Source organism: Corythoichthys intestinalis, chromosome 2 (assembly GCF_030265065.1).
Source record: "Corythoichthys intestinalis isolate RoL2023-P3 chromosome 2, ASM3026506v1, whole genome shotgun sequence".
NCBI lineage: Eukaryota > Metazoa > Chordata > Actinopteri > Syngnathiformes > Syngnathidae > Corythoichthys > Corythoichthys intestinalis.
Window position 1 is genome coordinate 34,552,064 of NC_080396.1, and position 27,777 is coordinate 34,579,840.

General features: G+C 40.6%; 4 protein-coding genes across 8 annotated transcripts in view; 2 read left to right on the forward strand and 2 right to left on the reverse strand.

The window, feature by feature from the left end:
* jph2 (junctophilin 2) overlaps positions 1 to 4,996 on the forward strand; it is a 44,512-nt gene extending 39,516 nt beyond the window's left edge. For 2 of the 3 annotated variants that reach the window (XM_057830651.1, XM_057830649.1), the window contains exons 4-6: positions 1,383 to 2,263; positions 2,455 to 2,555; positions 2,643 to 4,996. In XM_057830651.1, the coding sequence (XP_057686634.1) occupies positions 1,383 to 2,263; positions 2,455 to 2,535 (962 nt within the window). In that variant the 3' untranslated portion in view covers positions 2,536 to 2,555; positions 2,643 to 4,996. Of the gene's footprint in view, positions 1 to 1,382; positions 2,264 to 2,454; positions 2,556 to 2,627 lie in introns of all 3 variants that reach the window. The other variant, XM_057830650.1, reaches the window with a different exon arrangement.
* A 4,091-nt stretch (positions 4,997 to 9,087) lies between these two features.
* Positions 9,088 to 13,430, forward strand: mrps25 (mitochondrial ribosomal protein S25). The gene is made up of 4 exons (XM_057829941.1): positions 9,088 to 9,333; positions 9,410 to 9,516; positions 9,704 to 9,791; positions 12,836 to 13,430. Exons 1-4 carry the CDS (start codon positions 9,200 to 9,202, stop codon positions 13,023 to 13,025), a joined length of 519 nt encoding a protein of 172 aa, XP_057685924.1. The 5' UTR covers positions 9,088 to 9,199; the 3' UTR covers positions 13,026 to 13,430.
* On the reverse strand, positions 13,113 to 24,107 carry LOC130912106 (rabenosyn-5). Of its 2 annotated transcripts, XM_057829936.1 has the most exons (12): positions 23,950 to 24,107; positions 23,401 to 23,630; positions 20,289 to 20,423; positions 20,110 to 20,210; positions 19,999 to 20,044; positions 19,764 to 19,925; positions 19,408 to 19,652; positions 18,246 to 18,316; positions 18,090 to 18,176; positions 16,477 to 16,579; positions 16,084 to 16,188; positions 13,115 to 15,638 (listed from the first exon to the last, which is right to left on the reverse strand). In XM_057829936.1, exons 2-12 carry the CDS (start codon positions 23,567 to 23,569, stop codon positions 14,676 to 14,678), a joined length of 2,187 nt encoding a protein of 728 aa, XP_057685919.1. In that variant the 5' UTR covers positions 23,570 to 23,630; positions 23,950 to 24,107; the 3' UTR covers positions 13,115 to 14,675. The 2 variants fall into 2 exon arrangements, with proteins under 2 accessions (XP_057685920.1, XP_057685919.1); XM_057829937.1 differs by lacking the exon at positions 23,950 to 24,107 and having other exon boundaries at positions 13,113 to 15,638; positions 19,999 to 20,027; positions 23,401 to 23,941.
* Positions 24,108 to 25,662: 1,555 nt separating this feature from the next.
* Positions 25,663 to 27,199, reverse strand: trh (thyrotropin-releasing hormone). 2 transcript variants are annotated; one of them, XM_057829938.1, is made up of 3 exons: positions 27,130 to 27,199; positions 26,852 to 27,051; positions 25,663 to 26,473 (listed from the first exon to the last, which is right to left on the reverse strand). In XM_057829938.1, exons 2-3 carry the CDS (start codon positions 27,036 to 27,038, stop codon positions 25,974 to 25,976), a joined length of 687 nt encoding a protein of 228 aa, XP_057685921.1. In that variant the 5' UTR covers positions 27,039 to 27,051; positions 27,130 to 27,199; the 3' UTR covers positions 25,663 to 25,973. The 2 variants fall into 2 exon arrangements, with proteins under 2 accessions (XP_057685921.1, XP_057685922.1); XM_057829939.1 differs by lacking the exon at positions 27,130 to 27,199 and having other exon boundaries at positions 26,852 to 27,053.
* Positions 27,200 to 27,777: the final 578 nt, after the last annotated feature.

Below are 27,777 nucleotides of genomic sequence, written 5' to 3' on the forward strand. Positions count from 1 at the left end.
AATTCCGATTTGGGAGACTTGAGAGTTCAGACCGCAGCCCCATTGTGGAAAAATGTGGCCCAGATCAAATTTTAACCACATAGAAAATTGACCTAGATCCGATTTGAAACAGTCCACTTCTGTGCAACTTGCATACACATACAGTCAGTTTGCCCCGACTTAGCCATGTAAGCAATATTGAAAAATTGGTCATTTGGTGCACAGACAGAAAACTGAGCATTCTCAGGCTTATCCTTTTTTTCCATTTTAGTTTGTTTTTTTTTATGACTGTGATCAAACCCGCCTATTGCCTAAAAGCAGAGTTCAAGCCAGGCGCTAACACTAATGCACAGCTCCATTGCTGCAGTCCTCCCTGCCTCTCTCGCTGTTTGCTGACGTAATTGCTACATGAATTCTGATTTGGGAGACTTGAAAGTTCAGACCGCAGCTCCATTGTGGAAAAATGTGGCCCGGATCAAATTTTACCCACATACAAAAGTGACCTAGATCCGATTTGAAACAGTCTACTTCTGTGCGACTTGTCCCGTTTAGACCATCAAGTTAATTGCTCATTCAAGTCGGGAAAAAAAAATGGATTTGTGCATTAAGACCAACGGTCTAAACCTAGCCATATTGTCACAAAATGCAATATTTGTGAGTCTTCAAAATGGCTGCCAGTGGAACTGTTTAAAGACCTAACCCTACTTCGGAAGCCGAACCCTTGAATGAAATCTTAACTTGGAACCTTAACTTTAGCTTGACATTTTGCAGTTTCCCTCACACCGTACGATCAAACCACTAAAATCCACACAGAGGAAATGAAATGTAAATGTGAGAGCAAATATGAGTTCATGTGTCAATTGCAGCTGGCAAACTTCTCAACCTTTAGTAGTGTAGCGCGTCTCTGTACTTGCAGCTTGACCTGGCCCATCCTCTGCTAAGGCTTGCTGCCGAGGTCATCACATTTGAATGTCTAAAAAAAGGAACTCCCGGATCATATTAGTTTCATTGCCAGTCTAGTAACGCAAGCAAATAGAGCCATACAAATGCAGTAGTGACTTTTTTTCTGGTCTAATTTTTTCTGTCTTGAGTGAAAGGAAAAAAATACATGCAAAATGGAGCTAAATTGTAAAAATCTAAGTTTGTGTGTACATTCCCGGTACAAATACTATACCAGAATACAAGACAGTAACTGGTATCTTACTTTTAAGACAACGAATGAAAAACATGAAAAATTTGTCATTCATTTATGGTAAATATCACCATTACCCATTGAAATAATGTCAAAACAAAGAGTTCAAACCGTCCAAGCTTATTTCACATAAACCTCACATGTCGGGTCACTTGTATGCCAAAGTACTATTGCGGTTCTTTAACAGTCTAATTCAACTGATCCTGCACAGGTCCAGAGTATCTGAAGAAGAGAGCAATGCCGGAAGTTGGAGAGGGAAGTGAGAACACAGATATAGTCATGCATGAGCCACTTTTGGCTGAGGAGGAGCCTGCGCCGACACCCCCCGAAAGCCCGCTTGTGAATGAACTCGACCGCCTAATGCCTGGATCCTCCCCTGGCCGCACCCCCTCCCCCACTCCAGGGATCTTCATCAAAGAAGACCCAAAGCTCCTCGGTCCTAACAACTGGAATGATGAAAAAACAAGTAAAGCCAGCGGAAGTAAAGGTAGCAGTAAACCCAACAGCAGGCCTGGTAGTCGCCCCACTACACCTTCACTCCCTGTTCCTGTTCCAACTGTACCAGAGAGCACCAGTGGTCGCAACCTGTCCAGAACACCAAGTCACCATAGTGCCAAGAATGAACAGGGGTCCGATTTGGAAATTAAACCTTTGCAGAAATTTGATCCAGAGGTGAATATTCCGGACAGTGCGTCCACATCCCAATCAGCAAGAAATAGCTTTGTTGGTCCAGATGAGGAGGAAAAGCTGCGCTCCAGCACCAAAGTGGCCCCTGGAGCAGTCACTGATTGGAAAGCCAATGATCTCAAGCCTGTAAGAGCTCCGTCACTCCGCGATCAAGAGCAGTCGTGGGAAACGAACAGGCTTTCCGTCAAAGCGGAACCCAAGGCCGCAGCCAAACGGCAACCTTCTCCTACACCATCCCCAAAGCCTGCACTCAACCATGAACCTAAGACAGTAGCCAAGCCTGTAGAAGCCAAAAGCAACAATGCCAAACCTGCCTTGAAAGTCGATTCCAAAACTGAAGCCCGACTGAAGGTGCCAATGATGAATTCAAACAATGAAGTGACTGCAGAGTCTTCGGAGCAGGAGGTAAGACAGCAAAGATTACTTCACTGGTGTGGGATGTTTCTATGGGTCAACCTATCTGAAAAGGTGGTTCTTCATACACTTTGTGTGGGCTTAATAATAAGCAGGTAATGTGAAAATTCTCATAATAGAAAAGAATTTTGGTAATGTTTTTCTATGAATACCTGGGATTGACATGATCTTTTCTTCTTAAGAGCCCCAACACCATCATGATCTGCATGGTCATCCTGCTCAACATTGGTTTGGCCATTCTCTTCGTGCACATTTTGTCGTGAGACCTTTCTCGCCACCTCAGGTATAGCAAGCACATATTTTATTCCGTGTTCGTCTGCATTATGAAAGTAACGGTGAGAAGGGCCAAAAATAGCTTTTGTTGCTGCAGGTCACCATCAGCATTGAAGTAAGAAAGCCTGCCTCCACAGCAGTTCAGACCAGAGCGCAAAGAGACAGGAGAATAAAGCAGAAGCCTTGCATAAACTGCAGAGGTTCCTCTTCTTGGTGTGTCTGTCTGCAACACCTGCAAAAGGCGCTGTTCGGCTGCCGCCTCTGCAGACAACTGGGAAGCTGAAGGACATTGAATGACTGAAAAGGCTCAGTGTGAAGTTTCTGTGATAAAATGGGGGCGGGCATGATGTTTTATTATTGCGGTGCTTCTAATGGAGGAGCACCTAATGCACTCATGAAGTCTACTTTTAACTTAGAATGCCGCAGTGTCAAGAGTTTTTAAAACAAAAAAAAATCCTTAACCTCCATTCCCACTTGCTCTCACAATACAAATCCTCATTTGCCACACTAACACGTCACTCTCAAATTGTCCTATGAGGCAGATTGAACAATGGCACAACATTTCTAATAGTGATGCTTGGCCAAATACTCAATTCCCGTTAGCTGGCTATGCCAATACAAAAGAAATCAGTCTTAATGTTGAGAAAATGTAAGGTTTCTTCTGCTATGGATCAGTGTTTGGTGGGGTTGGACCACAGCTACAGCTAAAGAAAACAAAGTTTATTTTACCGTATAAATGCATGGATTTTGGTTTGTTTCATTCAAATCTGCCACAAACCGGTTTGTCCGAACGCAAACAACCAGTGTAAGGTTCTACATGTACTTTTCATAAGAGGCCGACCATTGACGGGTCTTAATACTGACCTGGAGACATGGTGGTGATCTGATGGCGACTGAAGTCTCAACTGTTAGTAGGCATCTTTGCAACATCTCCTGAGGCCAACCGGGTTGCCAGGGTCAGGCAGTAAATTTGGATTTTTTTCCCGGGGACTTTTAAGTCTCCAGCAGGTCTCGGAGATGTTGCGGACAGAAATTCTATCTGAGACACCCCTTGACTGAAGCTACGCTTGCTGTTACGGACTTCAGTGCGAGTCAGTTTCAGTGAGATGTCGCCCTGATTAGAAGTTCGGCAGAATTCTGAGTCACAGTCGCTGGCCAGTCGTGGCAACGTCTCCACTGGTGAAATAGGCCCTACATAGGATATTTTGATTTACTGTAATATCTATAATGGCCTCTACCAATCCAAACAATTCATAAATGTGCAGTCTTCAAAACCATTTTTTCATATTAAAACTTTCTACACCAACAAATATGGTTCAAATTATCTATTGAAAAATCATCCATTCCCGGCCCACATCTAATGGTTCTAATTGAGTTTGTTTGGCTATTGTTGCTGCATGACAATTTTAATCAATGACTGTAGAGACAGAGGGTGCAACCAAATACTGTGTCATTTAACTCAAAGCTTAACTATAGCATGGGGGCCCAAGTCTGGTCCGAGAGAGCTCCTAACCAGCTTGTTTTCCACGTGTCCCTCCTTTAACACAACTGAATCAAATGATCAGAAAGCTCAGCCAGAGCCTGATAATGATCCTGGTCATTTGATTTGACTGATTTGATCCAAATTGAAATAAAGCATTATAGGACGAATTTGATTTTATGTCAGACATTTTGAGAATAAAATCATGTCTTTATCTGTAGTGTCAATTTCAACTCTTTTGTTGAACGGATCCCCTATAAAATAAAAAAATTTAAAGGTGCATTTCAACTATGGCATTCTGGGAAATCGGCATTTCGCTGTAGTGTGAACACTGTAGTGCGATGTTTTCACTGCATTTGTTGTCATCCTGCCACATAGAAGGTGACAAGGCAATCATGGAATGCTAATAGAAGCTTATCTGTGTTTATGCTGATTATGTTTAGTATATACCTCCGGGATAATGCTCTTTTAGGAGGTTTATACAGAGTTGAGTGTATTCTGTGGGAGACTTGAAGCTAGAAAATGGAAACCGAAAGCTTGCAAAGAACAGTGACTGCATTGTGTTAGCCTGTGAGCGTTTAGTATTGACTTTGTTACATAAAGGGAAAAAAAGTGTTTTTGCGCTGCTGTCAGTTCAGTGCCTGATGTGTTTTACAGCGAAATGTGTTTTGTAAGCATGACGACACTTTGTGTGTATGTACCGGATTGACACATACACTGCATCAGCATTCACGTGGAATACTAAATAGGGCTTTGATTACCTCCTTATTAGTAAAATGGAGAATGTTTTTTTTTGTGACTCCATGTCTTATATTGTTAGTATACCCCCATTACAGTAGAAGAGGTCAAATGTGTCATGCCAATCAAGTACACAGATTTAGATGACATGGTGATTGTTGCCAAGTAGCACAGTTCAATTAAATAACCTGCTGCAGTTTATTATGTATAGCACAAAAAAAAATTCATTTCAATTAAACAATTTACACAACTGAGTGTCATTTTTCTGTACTTGTTATATAGCCTACAGCAGTGCTTCTCAATTATTTTCTGTTACGCCCCCCCCAAGGAAGACGAAAATGTTTCGCGCCCCCCCAAACTCTCTGCCGCCACTGTAAATAGTATTATTTGTCTATAAAATTACTATTATAAATATGCATCTGCCTAAAATTGTGTCCTTTTTTTCTAATAAAGAAAAAAAGTAACATAGATCAACTTATAATAAAGTATAACTTTATTAACATTGTTTTGTTTGTAACAGAGAAGACGACGCGCATCAATTTGCCTGAATTAAAAAAAAAAAAGTCACATCCAAACTGTAAAAATACTCAAGGTACATTTTTGACCATTTGATACAAAACAGAAAAATAACATGTAATAAAATCAGTAAATAATAACAAATTAAAATTGATTAGAAACATTCACTCATGAGGGCGATATGCCAAAAAATTTGACCGAAAAAACAAAACTGAGTAAAAGAAAAAAAGAGTGTCCTTGGACAGAAGGATAGTTTTTATTTTTGCTGCTCACAGTATTTACCTCCTTTGCAATGGTGTGGAGTTATTTTGCAATGAGCATGCTAACAATGCTCACTGGTTTACTGATATAACACTGACAAAGCAGGACGATTGTTGGCAATATTCGGCACGTTTTCACTGAAAAACAATCAAGCGGCTTATCAATGAGATTGGGGTCTAATGTCTTTAAGTGGCGTCTTAATTGATTTGGCTTCTGGCTATCCACTATAATTATTTTTAGACACAGTAAACAGTGGTCTTTGCTCATCACCGCTGTATTAAAAGTCAAAGCTAAAAGGCAAATGGCACGAAAAAAAAGCGCATTCTCGGCGGCCGAGGTAGAACCGCAGGTGAGGGCGGTCGTCGTGACGATCCCAAGCCGAAAATGGCACTTCTCGGGCGGCGACGTGAGAACTGGTCAAGACAGTGGGTCGCTGCGTGAGTTAGTCCGGTCGGAAAACGGCGGCAGCACACTGCTCTTCATATCTGTTTTCTGTGTGTGCGGAGTGCTCTTCCTTAGTTCAAAAATACTGCGCGCACTCTGAAAGTGAGAGCACCACTGCCACCCACTGAGTGGATGTGCAAGTACACTTTATTCCGATACGGCAAAAAAAAAAAAAAGCATCTTCCCCGAGGTCACATGCCCCCCCCCGGCATCGCTCTGCGCCCCCCCAGGGGGGCGTGCCCCACTATTTGAGAAGTACTGGCCTACAGATACATTAATTTGTTTACCATTAAGTCAAAATACTTTAAAGTTACCCAAAAGAAAGACAATGTAGGGACGACAGGAGTATTTATATTCAGCAATTATATATGTAACTACATATATACATGTATATACATGTCTTCTACAACCCTTTTGCTGCCCAACCGCAGATCCACTTTTAAACGGGATCCCTCCAACGTCAATTTTTCAGATACTGTATGCAAAAAGAGTGAAAGTTTGTCACTTGGTCCAAGTTGGCAATCCCATTTCGGCTGAATCTATCATATTGCCCAGTGGCTCAGCTCGTGGAAGATTGGCCTTATCTACAGTACTCACATTTTTCTGATACTTGCGTGAGATAAATGTGATAATACAAAGACTTAAGTATGGGAAAAATTATTAACAATAAATACGACACAACTCTTTTGTGTGCGATGTCAATCAGCACGAGGTCTTCCCAGTCCTCCTTGTGAATGTTAACGCCTCTTGAAGGCCAAACCTTCACAAATATGTTTAAAAAATACATTTACCCTTTTTTGTGCTTGTGAAAGCCTGTTTGTGGCCTGTCAGTAATAAATGTTTCAACATATTAGCAAATATTTATGAACAATCTGTAATAATACAATACAAAATGCTCAAATGGCCATAATTTTACCTACTCTTTGATGTGCAAAAATATAGGCAGGAGGACACCTTAGACTGAGGTCATATTATGGAGAATTTATGGATGCCTTTCACAGCAGTATTTATTGATAGTTTGTAGTGCATTTATTTTTTATGAGAAAAATAGGTTTCTTACCTGAAATGAGACAGACGTAATAGCAATGAGACTCATCAATTACACTGTCAGACACAAAGCAACTTCTGAAGGGGAGAAATACATCTGATGGAACAGCATAAAAAACGATAGCAAAGGAATCTGGTAGGTTTGAAGAAATTCTTGATCAGAAAACAGAAAATCTCTACTATTGAAAAACTGTCTTACCCAAAAATTATTATGTTCAAACCGGTTTCTAAAGAATAAAGACTTATTTTTGTAAATTATATCCGTTCTATTCCGGATTGAATAACGATAAAAAGAAAATTTCTGTATATCAACGACCATGCAAGCAGTGCTTGTTTGTGGAAATTTGGTAAACCAGTTGGAACTATGTTGATATTATAGGTGCATATTAAAATGTGATGTTATACTACATATTTAAACCAGACATCTTAAAATATATATATATATATATATATATATATATATATATATATATATATATATATATATATATATATATATATATATATTGCGGAAAACACGGACAAGACTGAAAAAGCCGTTTCTGCTCTTGCACTCCTCTTTAAAAGAAACTGCTGCATTTTAAGCCAAAATAACTGTTGTGTTTGTTAGAACAATATGTCTATATGCTGTCATAGCAGATTCATGGCGCATTAAGCCACCGAACTATTTTTAATTTGCCCGTTTTACCCTGGAAACTCCCGTTTACAGACGTCGCGCAACCGTTTTTGTTTCAACCTAGCCATGAAAACAAGGTAAGTAATTATTATTCAAAATGTTATTTTTAGCTTAGAATCATTAATTGATGTCTAATATTTGGTTAAAGAAAAAAAAGGACTTTGAAAAATTATTCAGTCGCATCTTTTAAACTTTTAAACAAATTACAACACAATGGGAAAAATGGCATCTGTAAAAAAGTCACGGATATCTACCTCATAACTATTGCTAAATTTTTTTTTTTTTTTGCTACCGTCGCATTTTCCCAGATATGTTAGATGATAAATAATCGATCCAAACAAAGAAAAATTGGGGGGGACGTTTAAAAGGGTAAATAAATGAAAAAGAAAATCTCGACCAATTGATGTCTGCGGTTTCTGCATCGCGGCCCTTGTTATATTACCATGTTTCACCCATAAAATCCCCCAAAAATCCAGCTGTGGTCATTCTCAGCTGTGTCTTCACACTGAGTGATACATGCGACATTGATTTTTTGGATCGAAACAAGGTAAGTAAGCGATAATATCTCGTTAAAATCATGGCGTCTGTAATTCTGCTCTCGCGTGCTCTCACATCCAGATAGGGTTTTGCTGTTTAAAAAACACTTTAAAAAATATAATAAAAATGCCCTCCTGTTCAAAATTTTTCTTCCCCCAGAAAATTTAGATTTCAAGCTTTCCAATGATGTATCACACATGCATATAGGACAATTTTGAAATCTGGCCAAACTGAGGGTCTTAGCGGAACTTCAAGTCACCTGAGTCTTTTCCGACATATACTAGTACATTAGCGATGCTATTCCAAATAGAATTTGGCTTATCCAGATATTGTTTAATCCAAGTAATCTTGAATGTATTATTCAGAGAATCAAAAGTTAGAAAATTACCCTCCCCTTTCTCGTATGTGTTCATAGTTTTTGACGTAATGCGTTTTATTTTTCCAAAGAAAATAATAAAGAAACTAATCTATTTTTATATTTATTGTATTGTAATCAATAAACTGTGAAAGGCCAGCATATGCAAGTTTAGATATACTGTCTGCTTTTGTTATTAATGTTTTACCTCTCAAAGACAAATCTCTAAGAAGCCAGATATTAAATCTATTTTGGGTTTTCTCTTAATGTTGGTACAAATTTCAAAGAGACCGTAGTTTTTGATTATTATCATTATTATTATCTTGAGCGAGTCGATTCCTTCGTTGCAATTAACCCGCATTTGTTCAAATTCAGATAAAGTCCAGAAGCCCTTAAGAGCATATTTATTAAATTCAAATCATGCAGTGGGCTGCTGCTACAGCTTGCTGGCTGTGCTCAGGCAAGCAGTCGGTCTATGGCCCCACCTCTCTACTACGATCGTGACAACTGACGTCATCAAAACGCGCCGTCCGTAGTCGTACAACTAGCCGATATTATACTAGCTTCAGATGGTAATTTGTAGCCAATAAAGGTGTTAAAATGCCTATGAAAGGAAGATTCCCGATCAGGAGGACGCTGCAGTATCTCCAGCAAGGTGACATCATCTTTAAAAAGCGTGTGAAGATCATGACGGTCAATTACAACACACACGGAGAGCTCAGCGACGGCGCGAGGTCAAGACGAGCACAGCTAAGTTTCGCATGCGCGACCTTCGTTCTCACATCGACTGTTTTTGCTGCTGTTTTGCAGAAAATTTGTCTTCTTCAATATTCCTCAAATTCAGTACAAAAACCCGTGGGTCCAAGTAATGATGTTCAAAAACATGACGCCGTCGCCCTTCTTGAGATTCTACTTGGGTTAGTAGCATGTTATTTCTGAAATCTTTCTGCGTTTCCCAACCATTACTTAGTCTAGGTAGACACACATAACGTCCATATTTTTTTCAGTCAAGAAATCCAGACATTTTGGTTATATTGATCTTTCAGTGGTTTGGAAACTGCTCTGAGTTTCCATTTGTTCTAATCTGATTGCTCTTTCCTCTAGACGATGGTGAACAGGTTCTGGTGGATGTGGAAGGCAAAGACCACAAAGCCATTTCACGACACGTAAAGACCATTTTAGGCAAATCCCAGTAAGTACCGGTAGAACTTCAGCAAATTACTACAATACAACCCTGTTGGAGGTCCATATGTTCTTTTGTGTTGCCACTTATTGTGACTAGTCATTTTCAAAAGAAATGGTAAAATATTTACAGGAATCAGTGACGTGCGGTCAGGGGAGGCAGGGGAGGCAGAGCCTCACCTGTCATCATGACAAAAAAATAATTATAGCATCAAATTTATATGAATATTTGTCCATTGCTCTTTATGTATGACTCATTTCATACATTTTTTATAGTCAAAATCGCTGAATTTTCCTATTTCCTGTTCAAATAAAGAAATGAAACGAGAGGTGCGGCAGCAACGAGTAAAGCCTCACCTCTGATTGCGCAATCCATAACAAACTGGGTTGATACATGGAATTGGAGCGTGCTGGTTGCCGTACATCTGCATGTCGCCGTTATAATGTTTCCAGATACGTTTATTTGACCTGATTTTCCACATTCTGGCTAATGTCTTTATCCCTTAAAGTTTAATGTTTGTTAGCGACATATTTAGTTTTGCTGATGGGACATAAAACCGCAGTGAAAAGGCACATGCTGCGGCAGATAGTACTCTGCCGCACTGCAAGGGGGCGTACGTGAAACTGGACTTTCCGTTAAATGTGGACGCGGTTAACACAACACCGGAGCTAGAAGGTTTGCTTCAAACTACGGGACAGAAGATAACTCGCGCTTTTCAAACGGACTGGTACACCCGAAAAGACTGGCTATGTGGCTGTCCTTCGAAAAATCGCCTTTGCTGCTTTCCCTGCCTTTTCTTCTCAACTTGTGCCAATGTCTGGACTAACACGAGATATTGTGACATTAAAAAACTACGACGAAGCCTCAGCAAACATGAGAGCTCGACCACTCACATTTAAAGCCTGTTTGCTTTAAAAACTTTTGGAAGCTCAAGGATCGATTTGGCTTTGACGAACAGCGGAAGCTCAACGGTAGCATCCTCAATGCTAAGGTAAAGAAAAGAGTGTGAAAGACCTCATTAATGCAACCTGCATCCTAGCTAAACAGGAGTTAACATTTCGTGGTAACGATGAGCGTGTAAGCTCTTCTAAATGTGGCAAATATGTAGAACGATTACATGGTTTTGCTGAGAAAGATGAAAGGTTAGCTAGACTTTTGGACACATCCACTGTGTTTTCTGGCTTGTCAAATAGAACACAGAACGATCTAATTGAAGCAATCCTCTCCACTGAGGCGGAGAGAGATTTTTTTTTTTAAAGTAAAGGGAAATAAGGAGGACTTTTACAAAAAGGGCGTAGGTTTGCATAAGGACGGTAGGGACATAACACTACCAACTTTTCAGGATGCTAAAATTGTCCCCACCAACTTTTAAGCAACCTTACCTTTTTTGCATGATATAATGTTCAGTTATATAGAGAATTTAGATCTTTCAATAGTTCCATATGTTGTAAGGATAGAATTGACCCTACCATTATTAAGTGAATTATTTTCATTATGTTTATGTTTGCTAATAAAAACCAGACATTTATTCAGGAAGTTTTCAAAATGTTTTAGTATTTTTTGAAAACAAAGATTTGAATCGAACAGTGTATCATCTGAACCAATGCATGTAAAAGTTATTATCAGAAGATAAGGATTTATTTTGCATTGATCATTTTGCCTATTAATTAATTAGGTTCATATACATGAGAAATGTGGCCCTTTGCCCCCTGCATCCAATCTGTTTGGTCTAATTAATGTCCCGTCCCCAGCAAAAAGTGTACTTACATGCAGGTTATGCTGTTATATTGTCCCTACGAATGTTGATACCAAACCTATGCCCTTCCAAAGTAATGCCGGTTTTTGTGGTGAAGGACAGGCGCAAGAGCACAAACAGTTTTCATTTCAATCTTATTAAAAAAAAAAAAAAAAAGAGCTTAGACCAAGCAAAATACAATGGAATATTTAAAAACTAAATTTTGGCCTTAAATAAAATATTCTTTGTTTTTCTTTTCACACTTTTTGTTTAGCAATCTGTAATAAATTGATTAAAGTATCAGAATTACATTTTAAAAACAACTGAATATTTCACTAAAGGTCAGAATTGAATTATGTGGCTTTGTACACCACTCTTTACTCTCATTTATGTTGCATGAATTATAGAATTGCGACGACCAACACATTGAGGGTGTGGGGCAAATGCATGTTATTTTCTTACTTTTACGTATCGATAATATGTACCGTGTGTGCGTGTTTTGTGAAGAATGCTGATGAGAAATGAAATAACCAGTAGCCAATTGAATAAGCTACCGTTTTTGGTTTATACTGGACTGTCTCAGAAAATTAGAATACACAATATTCTAATTTTTTGAGACAGTCCTGTGTATATATACAGGACTGTCTCAGGAAATTAGAATACACAATATTCTAATTTCCTGAGACAGTCAGGAAATTAGAATATTGTGTATTCTAATTTCCTAAAACAGTCCTGTATATATACACAGGGCTGTCTCAAAAAATTAGAATATTGTGTATTCTAATTTTCTGAGACAGTCCAGTATATTTGGAAATCTGACACTAAAGGGGTCAGTGCCTCACCAACCAGTAACCTCACCGCACGTCACTGTTACAGGTGTTTGAATGCAACCTCGTTTCACCATTTGGCTGAAGATTTGTCAAGGAAATGACAAATGTAGGAATTTTAGTTCGGCGGTAAAGATGTTTGACGCTTGAGTTTGGATTGTAATCGGGGATGTCCATTATCCAATCACGTGATCGGAAATTTGGCCCAATCACGGAATTTTCAGATGATGTCCACAACTGTCAATTGCAACTAAGACAAGCAACAAAATAATCCAGATGTTTAAGGATATTGAAGAAAAAAAAGAGCACAGGTCCAACAGCAGCAAAAAAAAAAAAATCACAAACAAAATAGTTCATGGACAATAGCAATGAACTAAGTTTTAAAAAAAAAATGAATACAAACCATTCGGTGAACGTGTTGAAATCCATCCACTGCTTCATGTACGACGATAGCAATTCTGTAGTCAAATGCATGCCCTCCTTGTTCCCAGGACCGTGTTGGAGGAGGAAGCACGAGCCAAGATGCAGGCCTCCAACCCAGCAAACTTTGGACCCAAAAAGTACTGCTTAAGGGAGTGCATCTGCGAGGTGGATGGCCAGGTGCCGTGTCCCAGTAACGTGCCACTACCCAAAGAAATGACGGGCAAATATCGTTCCCAGATGTTGGCACAGCAAGAATGAAAGGCCCTGAAGAAAAGTAGACTTTTTCTATGCGCAAGTTGTTGTTAGCCTGGCCTTTTTCTTACAGCTCATCACGAGTTCTTGATTGTGTCACAAAAGATGGTTTCCAGGCAAAACAAATTTTCCCTTTATTCAAATGTCAGCCCACCTACTGTACAAACACCAGGGCCAAGCACGCAGCTAACACTTCTTGATTGCGCTGAAGCTCGACCCACAGGGCTCCATATCATTTTTCAAAAAGTAAAGCCATTTGGAAGACATGGACAAAATCAAGCTGACTGTCTTCTGCTTCAGGCCAATTACTTCCAAGTGGGAAACCAGGACTTTGCACTATGGTGTCTTACCAATAATGATTTTTGTCCATTGAAAATTGGCAGGAAAAAAAATAAAATACACTGTACTGTATATCTCATGATTTTTTTTACACTTGTAAGAATGATGTGCGTTAGACAGAACATTTGGGTAATTTACAATACTTTAGTATTTAACTTGACAGCAAAGAGGAATTTCCAAGTACAAAAACATGCAAAAAATCAACTGATCATTTGATCTTTACATTTGGGCAATAAGCATATGCATTATATCTGATGTTGGTAAAACTACTGGCAAAACATTTATACATGGTCTTTACGGTATCAGTCCTTTCTAAAAAAAAATTCCCATCAAAATGTGTCCACAGGCCAGTCAACACTGAAACGTACGCAGTCCTAACTTGAATTTGTGCTCAATTTGTGCAATATATCAAACTGTAATGTGTTAGCACATAGTTCTTTTCAGGGTTAGAAACAAGTTGGCGTGAGCGACGACACTTGCTGGCATTAAGTGGGCTTGTGTCATATGTGTAAAAAGCAGAACATAGGCATACATCGCCATTTGATATCAAGCACAAGATAAGCTCACTTAGACATTCATACATCAGCATAAGGTGCCTTCGGGAGGTCCTCACTGCAGGCCAGAAAACAACTTTTTTGGGAAAGGTGAACTATTTTTTTAAACGGGCGCTCTTCTTTCCTACCTTGTGGTTTTTACGGTCACCAACATGGTGCCCACGAGAGTCTCACAACAGCTGAGTGATTGTGACGAGGACACCCAAAGGCACGTTGTGGTGATGTGGAGCCACATCTACACATTGAGGCCAAGCTGGAAGTAGTTGTTGCGCTGGAAAGGGTATAAACCTCCACTGGTAGCTGTTATATAGAAATCAGCCAAATCAGCATTAGAAATAAACACGGCACACCTGCACGCTCTCAAGTTTTTTCCAGTGCTCTATTCATGAGTGCTGTTTGCGTTATTATCTGACATCAGACTTAAGGTCTATGGACTAGTTACACTGAAAAAGTAAGAATTCAGTGCACAAGTGGAACAACTTGTTTGACTATTTGTTAGTCCTACACATTGCAACTTCAGTGTACTTGTAGGGCTCCTGTATACAGTAAGTGCAGTTTTGCCTCACTGGTATGAGGTTGAACTAGAAGTGAAAATATAGTAGCGTTGCGGGGGAACTTAGTAGTGTGTGCGCTCAGTTGTCTGGTAGTAAGGAAAAAGCATGTTCCAACAGTCACAGCTAGATGTCTAAGATGTGGCCTAAATGCCTCAAGCCCGTATCGTGGATGAACGAACGGCCAGTCGGCTGGTGTTGGAGTGTTTGTGTCACAGCTCGTTTTTCTTGTGCTCACGTAAGGCCTGCTGTAACTCTCTTAAGTTCTCAGCCAGCAGCTCCACTTCGTCCGTTCGGCCACTGAGCTTGGCGTCAAAAATGTATGCCCTGATGTTGTCGATCTGCTGCAGCAGGAGTTCTTCTTCGATCAAGTCCACGTTGTCATCGTCGTCACAATCGAAGGGATTGGTGGACGAGCCGGCTTTTGAGCATTCCGCGAAGGGATTGCGGCTGCCCATGTTGTCGTCACGCTCATCTTCCTCTGCAAAGGGGTTGCCGCTGTCCGCGTTGTCGTGCTCCTCTTCCTCCTCGAAGGGATTGCTGGGAACACAATCGTTCTGTGTATCGTCCTCGTCAAAAGGGTTGTATTCTCTTTTTTCACTGGCCGCTTCCATGCGCTCCCTCTTGATGTCCTCACAGAAGGGATTGGACGGATCTTCCTCGACGGGTGTCGAGGCCTCATCACATGGAAGGTTACCGTGTCCGTCAGCGTTTGCAGGAGGGAACTCCTCCGCGAGGGAGCTTGCGTCAGGACTGACATGATCAAAATCTGCTTGCTGAGTAGGACTTCCACGTTTGTTCTCTGCTCTCTCCCAGGCCTCCAGGCGGCGCAGCTCACCCTGCCGCTCGTTCTCTTCTTCTGCCAGCTTCTGCGAGAGTGCGAGGGCCAGGTCGGTCTGCCGCCGGTCGTATTCGTCCTGGAGCTGACGCAAGTTCTCCTCCAGCATTGTTGCTTCGTCCGTTCTGCTGGCCTCGCGCGCCTGCCGCAGGAACGAGCGAATGTTTTCGATCTGCTGTAAGAGGGGGTCGTCAAGCGCCCTGCGCACGTGGCCTGAGGAGTCGGGCGAGGGCAACCAACCCCCGGCTTTGGTCATGCTGACAGCCCTGGGGGCGAGTGGCGGCTCGCCGTTAGAGCTCGCAGCAGGACGATTTCTCGTCACAACCTCCTGGGCAGCCTGTCGTGGGGGGTGAAAGGTCAACAAATGACAATACTTGTTTAAAAAAAAAAAAGACAACATATGGATACATTTTGTCATTTGGTTTAATTTTTTCTGTCATGGCTAAATTTCCAGAGGTAAAAGTGAAGTACTTAAACAGAATCATCCCTGCCGTATGGAAAAAATTATCACAAAAAAGCAGAAAAATGATAATAGACAATTAGTAAAAGACATGGCAAAAATGAAGCATAAAATTACGGTAAAAAAGGAACACTTCAAAAGAGAATGGCTTGAATACTACAAGTATAAATCAGAAAAATAACGAGACTCAAAAATATTGCAAAAACTTGCTCTCATTTTACAATATACACACAGAAATAAACCAAAGTGAGCTTAATATATATGACCCATTCATCGTCTGTTGAAAGTGGCTATTTAAAAAAATAGTATGGTGGCATCTCACCAATCTCTCTTGTTGGAGTCTCATCTCTTGTTGGCGTTTCCTATTTTCTTTCAGCTCCTCATATTTCTCCTTGGTTGGTAACGACATGAGCCCCAGAAGTTTCTCCTACAACCACGACCACACACGTCACGTTTCTCCACTAATAGCACCTGAATTGTTTGTATGTGTAATCATACATTTTGGATGAGATGAGTGTGAATTTAGGGGAGAAAATAAATAATTGTAAATCGGGTTACAAGCGACTCACACGTGAACAAAAAGATGAAGCTCATTTAGATTCTGGGGTACAAGCGACTAAGCAACATTGCATTGTGGCATTTCAGGGTAGAAAAAGTGGAATAGGTTCCCCTGGAGCCCTATCTTTGACAATTGCTGACTTTAGCATGCACTAACCTGTACAAAGAGCGTGGCTGAGTAGCGCACCATCCTCTGCAGCTGCAGTGCCTTTGGATGCGGCTGAGGATCATTTTTCACTCCCAAAGTCAAAATCTTCTTGCTGACAAAACAACAACAACAAAAAAAACTAGGTTACGTGTTGAACCAGCCCTGCATGATAAATTGATTCAATGAATTACGGTACGGAAATTTGATTCTTTTGATGCTGATAATTGGAAAAAGGAGTTTTTATCTATGTAGCTCGATAGATTATTCCATGAGAAATGTTGTTTCTTTACATTTTATTTGGTGACTGACTGCAAAAATGGAGCGAAAAAGATAATTATGACAAAGGTTTTGCAGTTTATGTTAATTTTGTTCAACTTTGAACATTTTAAAACCCTTTATAGAGCAAGTGACTATTTTTGGTAATTAAAAAAAAAAAAAGCTTAACCCCATAAAGACCACATACATGTTCACATACATGGACATCACATGGGCACATTTATGTCATGTAGGCAATAATATTACATTCGGTATACAAGTGTGACCTACATGTCTGGAGACCAGATCACAATTGTTATATATATTTTTACATTAAATGACTAATCATCTTATAAATGTTTTACACATTTTTATATTGTTATTAATAAAAATTAATCACTTTTTTTAAAAAAAAATCTGTTTATGGCCTCTCTTAACACTCCCACACTGAATTAATTTCATAGTATATAAATTATTGCCTGCCATTGACAACGATAGATGTCCAATTCATATAAATTAGGAGGACTGACTGAATGCTCATGTTTCAATACTATTAACAGTGCTAGATGTTCAATTGGACTGGATGTGTAGCGCTGTCAACTGCAGCCAAAGAGTTCAGGTAAGGTTTACCCATTTTTGCACTTTGTATTTTGTTCTTAAGTCCCCTTTAAAAAGCCAAATTTTGGGTGCAAAAAATCAGTGATATTATTTTTAGGCCATATTGTCCAGCCCACCGTTGAACTTGACATTTTAAAATGGATCACGGTAGTGCTGCAACGATTAATCGATTAACTCGAGTATTCAATTTGAAAAAAAGATGTGAATTAAATTTTGCTGCTTCGAGTATTCGATTAATTAAAGTGGCTTTGTAATGGTTTGTTTTGAAAGTGTTTGCATTTAGCTTTATTGATTGGGGTGGATACACTGCCTCAAGTCTGCCTCATTTTACATGGCTGAATCCAGCGGCTCCCTGTTAAGACAAACATTGGCTCGAACAAAAACTTAAGCTTAATTTTTTTTAATGCAATTGTAATTTAGTTTATAGGTATATTTAGCCGTTTTTTATTGTGGGAATATGTGTCTTAACCATTTGTTAAGAGCATTGTGTAATTAAAAAAAAAAAAAAAAGTTAGCATTTTATAGCATTTAAGCTAGCAGACGTTTGCTATGTAAGTTAGCCAATTGTTCTTTTGTTGTACATGGATCCTATTTTATTTATCTTTTTTTATACCGTTTGAGGCTCAGCTTAGGTATTTCCCTTTTTTATGTTCCTTATCCGAATATTCGATTATTCGAACTAAATAGTTAATCGATTAATCGACTACTAAAATAATCGATAGCTGCAGCCCTAGAAGACAGACACTCACCTAAGAGCATCAATGAGTTCATAATATTTCTGCACTTCCAGTCGAAGTCCCCCCGCTGTGTCAAGATTGTAGGTGGTCTCGCCGGCGCTACGGAAGAGCACGGTCAGCAATCAGTAAAATAATCTAGGCTACGCTACCCACAGCGCAGCAGCTTACTTGAGTGACTCAGCCATTCGGATGTATTCGGGGGCCTTTTCATCCACCTTGTCCATGCACATCCTCAACCTCTGACCGGAAGACCAGATATGACATACAGTAAGGTTAGTGAACACTATTTATACAGTGCCTATCAGGTGACAAATCGGGAGGGGGGGGTTGAAACTTCTTGGTAGGATGGGTGCGCTCAGTAGGAATATTGGAATCTAGGGGTGTGACAAAATATCGAAATGGTGATATATATTGATACTTTGTATCCCAAAAGGTTATCGATATGCTCCTGCCAAGAATCGAGATATCGTTTTGAAAAGGTGTCAATGTCTAAAAAAATGAAATAAAAATGAATCAACAAGTTGCTACCAAAATGTTCCACCATAATAATGTCTCAGTTAACTCTAAGGCTGCATTGACGGCGCTCGACGCCAAATCCATTTAGACTGGGAACGTTCGTATATTCAAAACCAGAGCATTCAGTCATTCTGTCCGATTTTCAGAGCATTTACAGGTCACTTACTGTTCATTTTAGCGCATTTACAGGTCATTTTCTGTTGGATTTGAGCCACTGCCTATTCATCTGGGTGATTCCCAGGTCATTTCCTGTTCTCTAACTCAAAATAAACAGGAAGAGACCCATAAAATACCCAAAATCAACAAGAAGTAACTGAAAATGAACAGGTAAATGACCTGAAATTGCCCAAAATTACCTCATTGCCTGGCATTGGCTGCCACTACCGGCCATAGACGTTCAATCCGTTTGAAGCGGGAGGGATGGCAGCGAATGAACGAATGTTCATTCTCTGCCACCCTCCCATTTCAAACGGATTGGACGTCTACTAATGATAAACTCATTCCAATTCACAGCAGAAGCTTGTTTTTCTGTTTATGAGTTGTTTGTAGAATATCCTAGAATGATTTCCTGACCAATGTATCGATAATCGTTGTATCGTCAGATCATCGTTATCGTGAACTTATCGTAAATCGTATCGAATCGTGAGGTACCAAGAGATTCCCTCTCCTATTGGAATCCCGATGAGTTGTGTCACAGTACAATTATAACAAGCACTGTAGTATCTTTAAATTATTGAAGCAGCCGCTGCACAGTTGGTAGAGCCTCAGAACCCACTTTGAGAAACACTGCTTAGAATCTAAGCCGAAGACCAACCTCGTAAAGTTTGACGATATCGGGCACAAAGTCTTTGTCATCCAACTTGTGCTGCTTCTTCCGCAGCGTGTCCGTGCAGTGTCGACAGCAGCGAATCTTCTCATCGTCCTTGTCATCAATCACTGACGTGACGCTGCTCATGCTGCTCACGCTACCCCTCCTGGAGCCCACCCCGCTCGGAGACTGCGACTGACTACGGCTACCGGCGAAGCTCAGAGCCTCTCGCGTGCCGTTAATGAGCTTTTCTGTGATTTTATACAGTGATTAAAAAAGATTTGAATTAGGGAAGCAAAGCATTGAAACCTGCACCTAATAAAGCTGGCACAGCTCAACGAAACTTTGGAGCGGATACGCACGAGCGAGAGGCAGGGGAACAAACTCCACGCACTTCCTGCACATGATGGAGCCACAGAGACGACAGTGGTGCCGTCTGTTGCGAAGATTGAACTTGGTTCCACAGTCGGGACAGAAAGGGACGTCTCCGTCTCTCACCCAGGGCACGACAGACTTCTCGATGGCTGTAAAGGAAGACACTTGAAGCGGGCAACACAAACTTTCATGTGTGTGACGAGCGCCACGCTCAGCACAAACCTCGGATTTTGGCTGCGTCTGAGTTGGTTCTGTCGAAGGATGTCAGCTGGTAAGACGTGTCTTTTTTAGCACAAATATCACCACTGTGGTTACACAATGAGACAAGCGCACCTTTTCCAGTCTGATGATGAGCTTATTGACTTCGATGACGTAGTGATCGATCCTGGCGGCGCGCTGCTTCTTGAACAAGTCCAAGTGACTTCTTGTTGCTCCTGCAAGGGGGCAAGTTTTATGGTCAGCACCTGCTGCTTGATGCGCTGCTCTGCAATCATTTCTTTTTTAATTCTCACCCAGCTCCTGAGGTTCCCACATGTACGGGTCCACGCCACCGTAATAGAAGGACTCGTAAGTGCCAGCATCCCCACGCTCGTCTCCATCCCTCTTCAACAGCTTGTCTTTAGCTTTCTTTGCCTTCTGGACTAAACCTACACACATGCACATGTTTTTCAACAATACAGTATGTTTTGTGTGGAAACATCTTGTTTTTTTTTTAACACTACATTTAGTGTCTTGTGCTGAGTTCCGCTGCTGAGATGTAGCCTAGCCAGCTGAATGTATGCTACCTCTACCGGATATTGTCATTTTTTAAAGTTTGTTCACATTATTAGTCATCTTCAGCGACAATTATTTGAATAAGTGTAAAAAATATTCCAATTATGATATCCCAGCAACAAAATGGGTCTTTTAAAGGACATCGGCCATAGGCACACCAAAAAAATCCTGCCCCTCTTAGTAGTAGTGATGTCCCGATCCGATATTCATTATCGGTATCGGCGCCCAATACAGCTATTTTTGGATAGTATCAGATTTGTTGAAAAGTTCGGATTCAATCCAGTAGTTGCACATTTTCAGTACCATTGTGCTTTTAATGTAACACCAACCAATACAGACTACTGCTTTTTAGAAGCTAATGATAGGAACAGAACTAGGAGTGGGAACCTCTTGGTACCTCATGATACGATACGATTTGGGATACAAAGCTCACGATAACGATAACCTGACGATATGGCGATGCAACGATTATCGAAACATTTGTAAAATATCCTAGAATGATTTTCTGACCAACAAATAATAAACAGAAAAACAAGCTTCTGCTGTGAATTAGAATGAGTTTATCACTAGTAGACATCCAATCCGTTTGAAGTGGGAGGGATGGCAGCTAATGAACTAATGTCTATGGCCTTCAGTGGCAGCCAATGCCAGGCAATGAGGTAATTTTGGGCCATTTAAGGTCATTTACCTGTTGATCTTCAGTTCTTTCTGTTGATTTTTGGGTATTTTATGGGTCACTTCCTGTTGATTTTGAGTTACAGAACAGGAAGTGACCAGGAAATCACGCAAATTAATAGGCAGTGACTGAAACTCAACAGGAAATTACCTAAAAATGCCCTAAAATGCACCGCAAGTGACCTGTAAATGCCCTGAAAACCCTCAGTCTAAAAGGATTGGGCGTCGTGCACTGTCAATGCAGCCTTAGAGTTATCTGAGACACTATTATGGTGGAAGATTTTGGTAGCAACTTGTTGGTTCCTTTGTCTTATTATTATTTTTTTATTTTTTAGACATTGACACCTTTTTAAAAAGATATCTCGATTCTTGGCAGGAGCATATCGATAACCTTTTGGGATACAAAGTATCACGATATATCACCATTTCGATATTTTGTCACACCTCCTAAACAGAACATTGTGTAATATTCTTGAGGAGGCGACAGCAGAGCTCGGTTTAATTTTTTTTTTAATTGCATTATTTTTACTGCTTTAAAAATATAATTATCGGATCGGTATCGGCAAAATATCTGGAGAAAAAAATCGGGATCGGAAGACACAAAATCAGCAATACTATTAAGTAGGTGAGTTGTACCTGTGCAACTGAGCTGACAGTCAATGAGTTAATAAAGCGCAGTCATGATGCTGAGCCTGAGGTCGAAGGATCAAACCCAAACTAAGCTTGAGAACGATAAACCGATACGACCGGATATCCGGACTTACAGGTGAGAGATACAGCTGTATCGAAAGTAAAGTTACCATTCGACAGTAACTAGCCATTAAATATTCAATGAACCGATAGTAGAGAAAGAATTAGGCTATCGTGAGCACAAGAATTGGCTTCTAATGCCTAGTTCAATGCATTGCTTAATATGATGATAATTTAGCTTTTACCTCACATGCTGCGCTTGAGTCATTCACCACACAGCACACTTAGATTGTGACCGCCGTCGTGGTTGCCTCAACTTCCCATTCATTTCGGGAGAACCGCTAGTAGTCGTCGTCATTACCCGATCATCACAGGCGTGTCATAACAACGCGAGAGCTAACAAAACCACTCTAACGCACGCTCTGTAGTGTTTTCTTCACAGCCCAAAACGAAACTAGTAGTGGCAACGAAGCAACATGCTAAAACAATGGACAGTTTGCGCACCACGCCAGCGACGTGCAGCGATTTTCAACACACCCGGGAAAACAAAAGTCGGACTTTTAAGTGACAAAGGCAGCCAGATCTGTTCGCATGGGACAGAGCTATTGTAAAGCGGTACAGCGATCGTGAGTTTTTAACCCTGAAAAATAACCCACTACAATGGTGAGAAGGGCGGTATATTGTTTCCACGAAACGCAGTCTACTTAAACATGAACATGTGGATCAGTTGATCTTCCTCAAGAAAAATCTGCCCTTCAAAAAAGATATAGACAGTCATGAGGAATAAAAAAATGTGGAAGCACAGGCATAAGTGAATGACTTTGCTGTGTATAAGGTTAAAGTAATGATTATAGACCTGTCTGTCTAAAATGACATGTTTTTATTCCCCCGGTTATACCAAAGATAAAGCATAATTTATTATTTATTTATGATAACACTAGCAGGTTTAATTCTTTTTTTCTAGAGCTGCTGCATATATTAATATTTTTAGCTGGTAAGATGTTTACGTTGAAAGTTTGCACTTAAATTACTTACATATTGTGTTCAAAACACCAGGAAATACATTAATTACTGCACTTTATTGTTGTCTGTCACTGGAGTTTTATTATCAATCCCATCCAAAAAAATGACGGTCATATAGTAAGCTTTATTTTTTTTTAAATAAAAAATAAAACATAACATTGGTATGAAATTTTGTTGTTTAATTTTTAATCTTTTTTTATATGTTTGAAATACTGTACGAACACACACAACACATGTTTACTATCGTATCGTTTTCACTTTGTATCGAACCGTATCGTTCTTAAACTGTATCGAATCGCTCGGCCTTAAGAATGTATCGTTTTTTAATCGAATCGTAACCTGTGTATCTAGATACATATCGAATCGGCTTCATGCCAGAGATTCCCAACCCTAACCCAAACCATGCAAAACGTCATCGCGGTGCCCAGTTGATGTGAGCAGCAAACAAAACACGTGACCTACTTTTGAGTTGCCCTCGAACGCGGCGCTCGTCGCCAGAATGCTCGTCCTCGTAGTGCTCTTGGAGCTGGTAGAACGACTGCAGGTCCTTGAGGCACAGCGGACAAAGGAAGCCCTCCTTCACCTCGCCCTCCGTGCCTTCCAAAGAATTCGGATAGGCGTTAGCGGCCATGATGGAAGAGATCTTGCTCGGCTCCTCGCTTCATGGTCATGATTGCTGCCCCAGCTTCAGCCTACCAGCCAACCAAACAGACGATGAGGTCATTGTGAAGTTTTTGGGCTTTCGGCGTGGCACGGTAGCATCTGTCGTGTTCACCATATTATTTGGAAATCCAGCACAACGGCTGTGTATTACAGTGCGAGCAAAATTAGCCAAAGGTAGTGGGCAGGCTGAGTTGAGCTTGACTTGCTAAGTTGACGTGCGCGGCAACGTTAGCTGGCTGATGCTAACCAGGAATTTCTTGCCGCCGGAGTAAAGCAAACCCAATAACCTCCCGACCAAACATGTTGTTTAACCCCCCTTAACGGCACTGTCAGCTGTTACATACTTACACGTAAGGCAAACAGAAGTGTTGGCTAGCTCGACAACATCCGCTGGTTTCCTTCAGGAGCAGCCCGTCTGGTCATGTGACACACACACACACAGTGCCGATGGAATCTTTGCCCCCACCAACATGGCCGCCACTATGATTGGCCGAAGAGTCGAAATGCTCTCCCGTGAAATGCCTGTTTAAAAATGTTCCCGTTGTTACTTCTTGGGTTCGCTTAAAGGTGCCCATTTAAAAAGGAAAAGCGATGGGTGATACTACACACAGAGCGTATTACTAACAAATGTTAAAGTTGTATAATCATATAGCGAGAATAAGGAACGTCACTGACAAGCGCAGGCCCCCGCGAGTGGTTAGTGAGGGGAATAGAATAGTGCGCCTCGCCTACACCGGGTCTGTTTTATGGAGGTAGTTGTTTCACGATGTTAGTTTCAGTTCCACTAGGTGGCAGAATATGCACCGAATCTGCTTGTCCACTTGTTGGTATTGACATAAAACACTAGAAAGCAAAGTATTCAACATAAGAAATAAAAACGAAGGCATCATTATAATAGTTTTGTTTGTCGTGACATTTTTCTAAAGTTAAAGACGTGCTTGGCTGGTTACACTGCCCAACAATTATTCCCCCATTATTTGTTACGAGAGCTTTATTTATTTTTCCCGATTCTATATCATTTTTGCTCACTGATTTCAAATCCGCCATGAGTGTTTTTTCCCTGTATTCTTTCGTTTTCATGCAATTGGCATTTTTATATACTCAGATTATTTTACACAGATTCTTCATATAGTTCCACCCAATACTAGTTTTAAATCCTTTGCATAGTTATATACATTTTTATAAATTGTTGTCAACATTAGCTTGTCATAGTTGACTAATTTTCACATATTGAAGCACTTTTGCAGCATTGCAGTAAATACAGCACATGTCACATGTCTCCATTGTTGGTCCCTTGTGTCTACAGTTGTCTACTAAAACAGCATATATGTATCTTTTGCTATAGTCTTGCAAATGTATATACCCTCTTTGATGGGAAAAAACACACACTTATTTTAAATAATTTTGAATTTCACCAAAAATCTTGATTAAAAATAAAAAAATAAATACTATAGTTGGCAGGAAAAAACTGGTCAGATTTGGAGTCAGCACCTCATTATTACATAAGCAGTCTCCATCAATGCAACATTTTTTTGTTGTTACCCATCTATCATGTTGATTGACAGGGTTTTCATGTGATGCAAAGCCCTTTGAATTTGGCGTGTTACACTATGCTATACAATTAAAATTGCATTGCCTCCATTGTAATTTTGATGACGAATAATGAAAAATCGACTAAACACTATAGGAGTCCGTCTTTTCAGATGCTCAGAAGTCAAGTCTGGATTTGCCGTGTATCATGACGTCGTGTAAACAGAATTTGGAGCGTTTAGATTTTTTAGATGATTTCACTGAAACCTTTCAGCGAAAAGTAGAATTTTTGCTGGTGAAATGATGGGCTCAGGCTCCAGTAAGTGTATCCTCAGTTGCAAATTTCTGCCATAGGGTCTCTTTAGAGAATGTGACGTCACATTAATTATCACGTACTAGGTCACTCAACTTGATTGAGTGACACTTCATTTGTGGAACGTGTATATTGTTTGAGCAAAGGCCCACCGTCAATTTCAATTAAGTTGAAGCACAATTGGACAAACTATTTGCTTTATATTTATTATAATTTACATAAATGAAAAATAATAATAAGAAGACATTCCCATGGTCAGACTTGAATTGATGCTTTAATATAGTGAGTGGCTCAATTATCATCTTGATGTAAAGATGACGGCGAAATCCGAAGATTATCATGCACCTTCACACAGTCAATTTTACAGTCCAGCTCCATTTACGCTCCAATGAAAAAACAACTTAAAAGTGTCCGTCCAACACAAATTTGGCACAACAAATGCTCATTTGGTGGACATTCGTTAGTTCATTTTAATCATTAGTAATCACGACGTACACATGGATTCGTTTACAATAGGGATCGAGTAAATCTATTCTCCGCGCAGGTCAGACGCAAACCGCCTGCCCGGGTGTTGTCTCTTCTTGTCGCCATGCTTCGCGTCGAAAAAGTCGACCAGCAGATTGGTCTTGGCACACATTACGGGGTCCGAGACGTCTTCACATGGACCTGTGGCGGCTAATTGTGAAGCGCCCCAAAAGCGTTTCCCGGGGTGCTGGCGCTTGTCCAGGAGCGGGAGGTCCTCGTCGTCCTCATCCATATCGTCGTCGTCCAGCCGCCGCTTGCCGGGGTGCTGCCGCCGGCTACGTGGCACCTCAGAGTAGCGCTTGCCGGGGTGCTGCCGCTTGGAAGCTTCGGCCAGCCGCGCGACTGGTGGCTCCCAAACGTGCTCTGCCGTCGAGCGCTTTCCCGGGTGCTGCCTCCTCTCAACTTCCAAGTAGTCTTCGTCACCGTCATCATCCACATCCTCGCTGGACCTCTTGCCCGGATGCTGGCGCTTGATCATCCATGCGCCTGTAGAGGGGGGTCGCCCTGGAGGATGCAAAGAGGGGTTTACGCGCACCTTCATTATACGCGAGTTGGAGCGCAGTATGACATTTAAGGGGGAGATTTTTTATTTTATTTTGTTTTTTTCTAACAACCCGGAAAAAAAGCAAATCGTTTGAAAATAAGGCTCATAGAGCATTGTGTGATCTTCTCACTCAATTGAACTAAAATGCATGAAACATTTTCAGTACCAAGAATTTTAATGCATAAGTGTGATATGTGATATTTTTATATTAGTAAAATATATTATTTTTAGATGAATATTATGTGTATATATATATATTTTTTTTTCCGCTTCTTGATTTAACAACTTCCATATATACTAACTTTGAATTCTGTTCGGTTCCAGTTTGTTTTGCTCACCGTCTTGGTCCGGCATGTTTGTCAGGATGGAGCGCAGCAGCAGGAGGTTCTGGGCTCTTTGCAGAAGGAGGTCGTCCACGGTGTTCGGTTCCAGTTCTTCCTCAGCTGAGATGCTTTGCGCCCTGCACGCCATCATCAAGTTGCAAAGCAGGACACAAGCCAGGAAGAGCAGGCAAGTCGACTTCATGGTGTGTCACTTGCTGATAGTAGAGGCAATTCCTTCTAAATCAACCGGAATTTGCATTTGAAGAATTGTTTTGTGCGAAACGTCAGCTCACCTGATTCGTCTTGAAGGTGATGAAGTTTGCTGCTGACAGCCTGCAGCAGTGCCGCTCATTGACCTGCAAGGCCAACTTTGTGTGTGCGCACGATACTGCGTCTCTTGATTTATACTGGACGCTGTGCTGACGTCACACTAACGCCGGAGTCCTCTTTTTGGACACTTGATGTCATCAAGTGTTCACCCTCGGGGTGGGGGTGGGGGTTGGTGGCTAGACAAATAGAAAAATAAGGCAGTCCAACGTTGCATGTGTAATTTGGTCACTTTAATGTGCTTGCTGCATAGAATGTTAAACTTCATACAGTACAATTCTTTGTACAATTGTCATGTTTTATCCTATATGTCTGGGGAAAAATTTAAACACCCTAAGAAATCTAACACAGTTTGTTTTCTCAAATGGACTAAATAGTCCTATTAGTGCAAATATGTTTGTCGACATGTGATCTTCTGTAGACCAGTCTATAGGCTGCATTACTGTCAAATTAATGTTATTCTAAACTGTTGTCTGTAGACTTAAAATACATCCCAAAAAGTATACAGTACAATGAAAAGTAGAAGACCTGAATAAATTCTTCTCAGGCTAAAGACTTTGGAATAACTGCATGGATTCAACTTGTTGATTTTTGAAAAAAGGTGGAAGAAATAT

Excerpts from the sequence above, each read along its gene's own strand:
- mrps25 (XM_057829941.1), top strand. The coding sequence starts at position 9,200 with ATGCCTATGAAAGGAAGATTCCCGATCAGGAGGACGCTGCAGTATCTC. Across the intron at positions 9,334-9,409 it reads GAGCTCAGCGACGGCGCGAG|AAAATTTGTCTTCTTCAATA; the intron begins GTCAAGACGAGC and ends GCTGTTTTGCAG. Across the intron at positions 9,792-12,835 it reads ACCATTTTAGGCAAATCCCA|GACCGTGTTGGAGGAGGAAG; the intron begins GTAAGTACCGGT and ends CCTTGTTCCCAG.
- LOC130912106 (XM_057829936.1), bottom strand. The coding sequence starts at position 23,569 with ATGGCCGCTAACGCCTATCCGAATTCTTTGGAAGGCACGGAGGGCGAG. Across the intron at positions 19,653-19,763 it reads TGTTCCCCTGCCTCTCGCTC|AAAAGCTCATTAACGGCACG; the intron begins GTGCGTATCCGC and ends ATAAAATCACAG. Across the intron at positions 16,189-16,476 it reads CAGCCACGCTCTTTGTACAG|GAGAAACTTCTGGGGCTCAT; the intron begins GTTAGTGCATGC and ends TCGTGGTTGTAG.
- trh (XM_057829938.1), bottom strand. The coding sequence starts at position 27,038 with ATGAAGTCGACTTGCCTGCTCTTCCTGGCTTGTGTCCTGCTTTGCAAC. Across the intron at positions 26,474-26,851 it reads AAACATGCCGGACCAAGACG|GGCGACCCCCCTCTACAGGC; the intron begins GTGAGCAAAACA and ends TGCATCCTCCAG.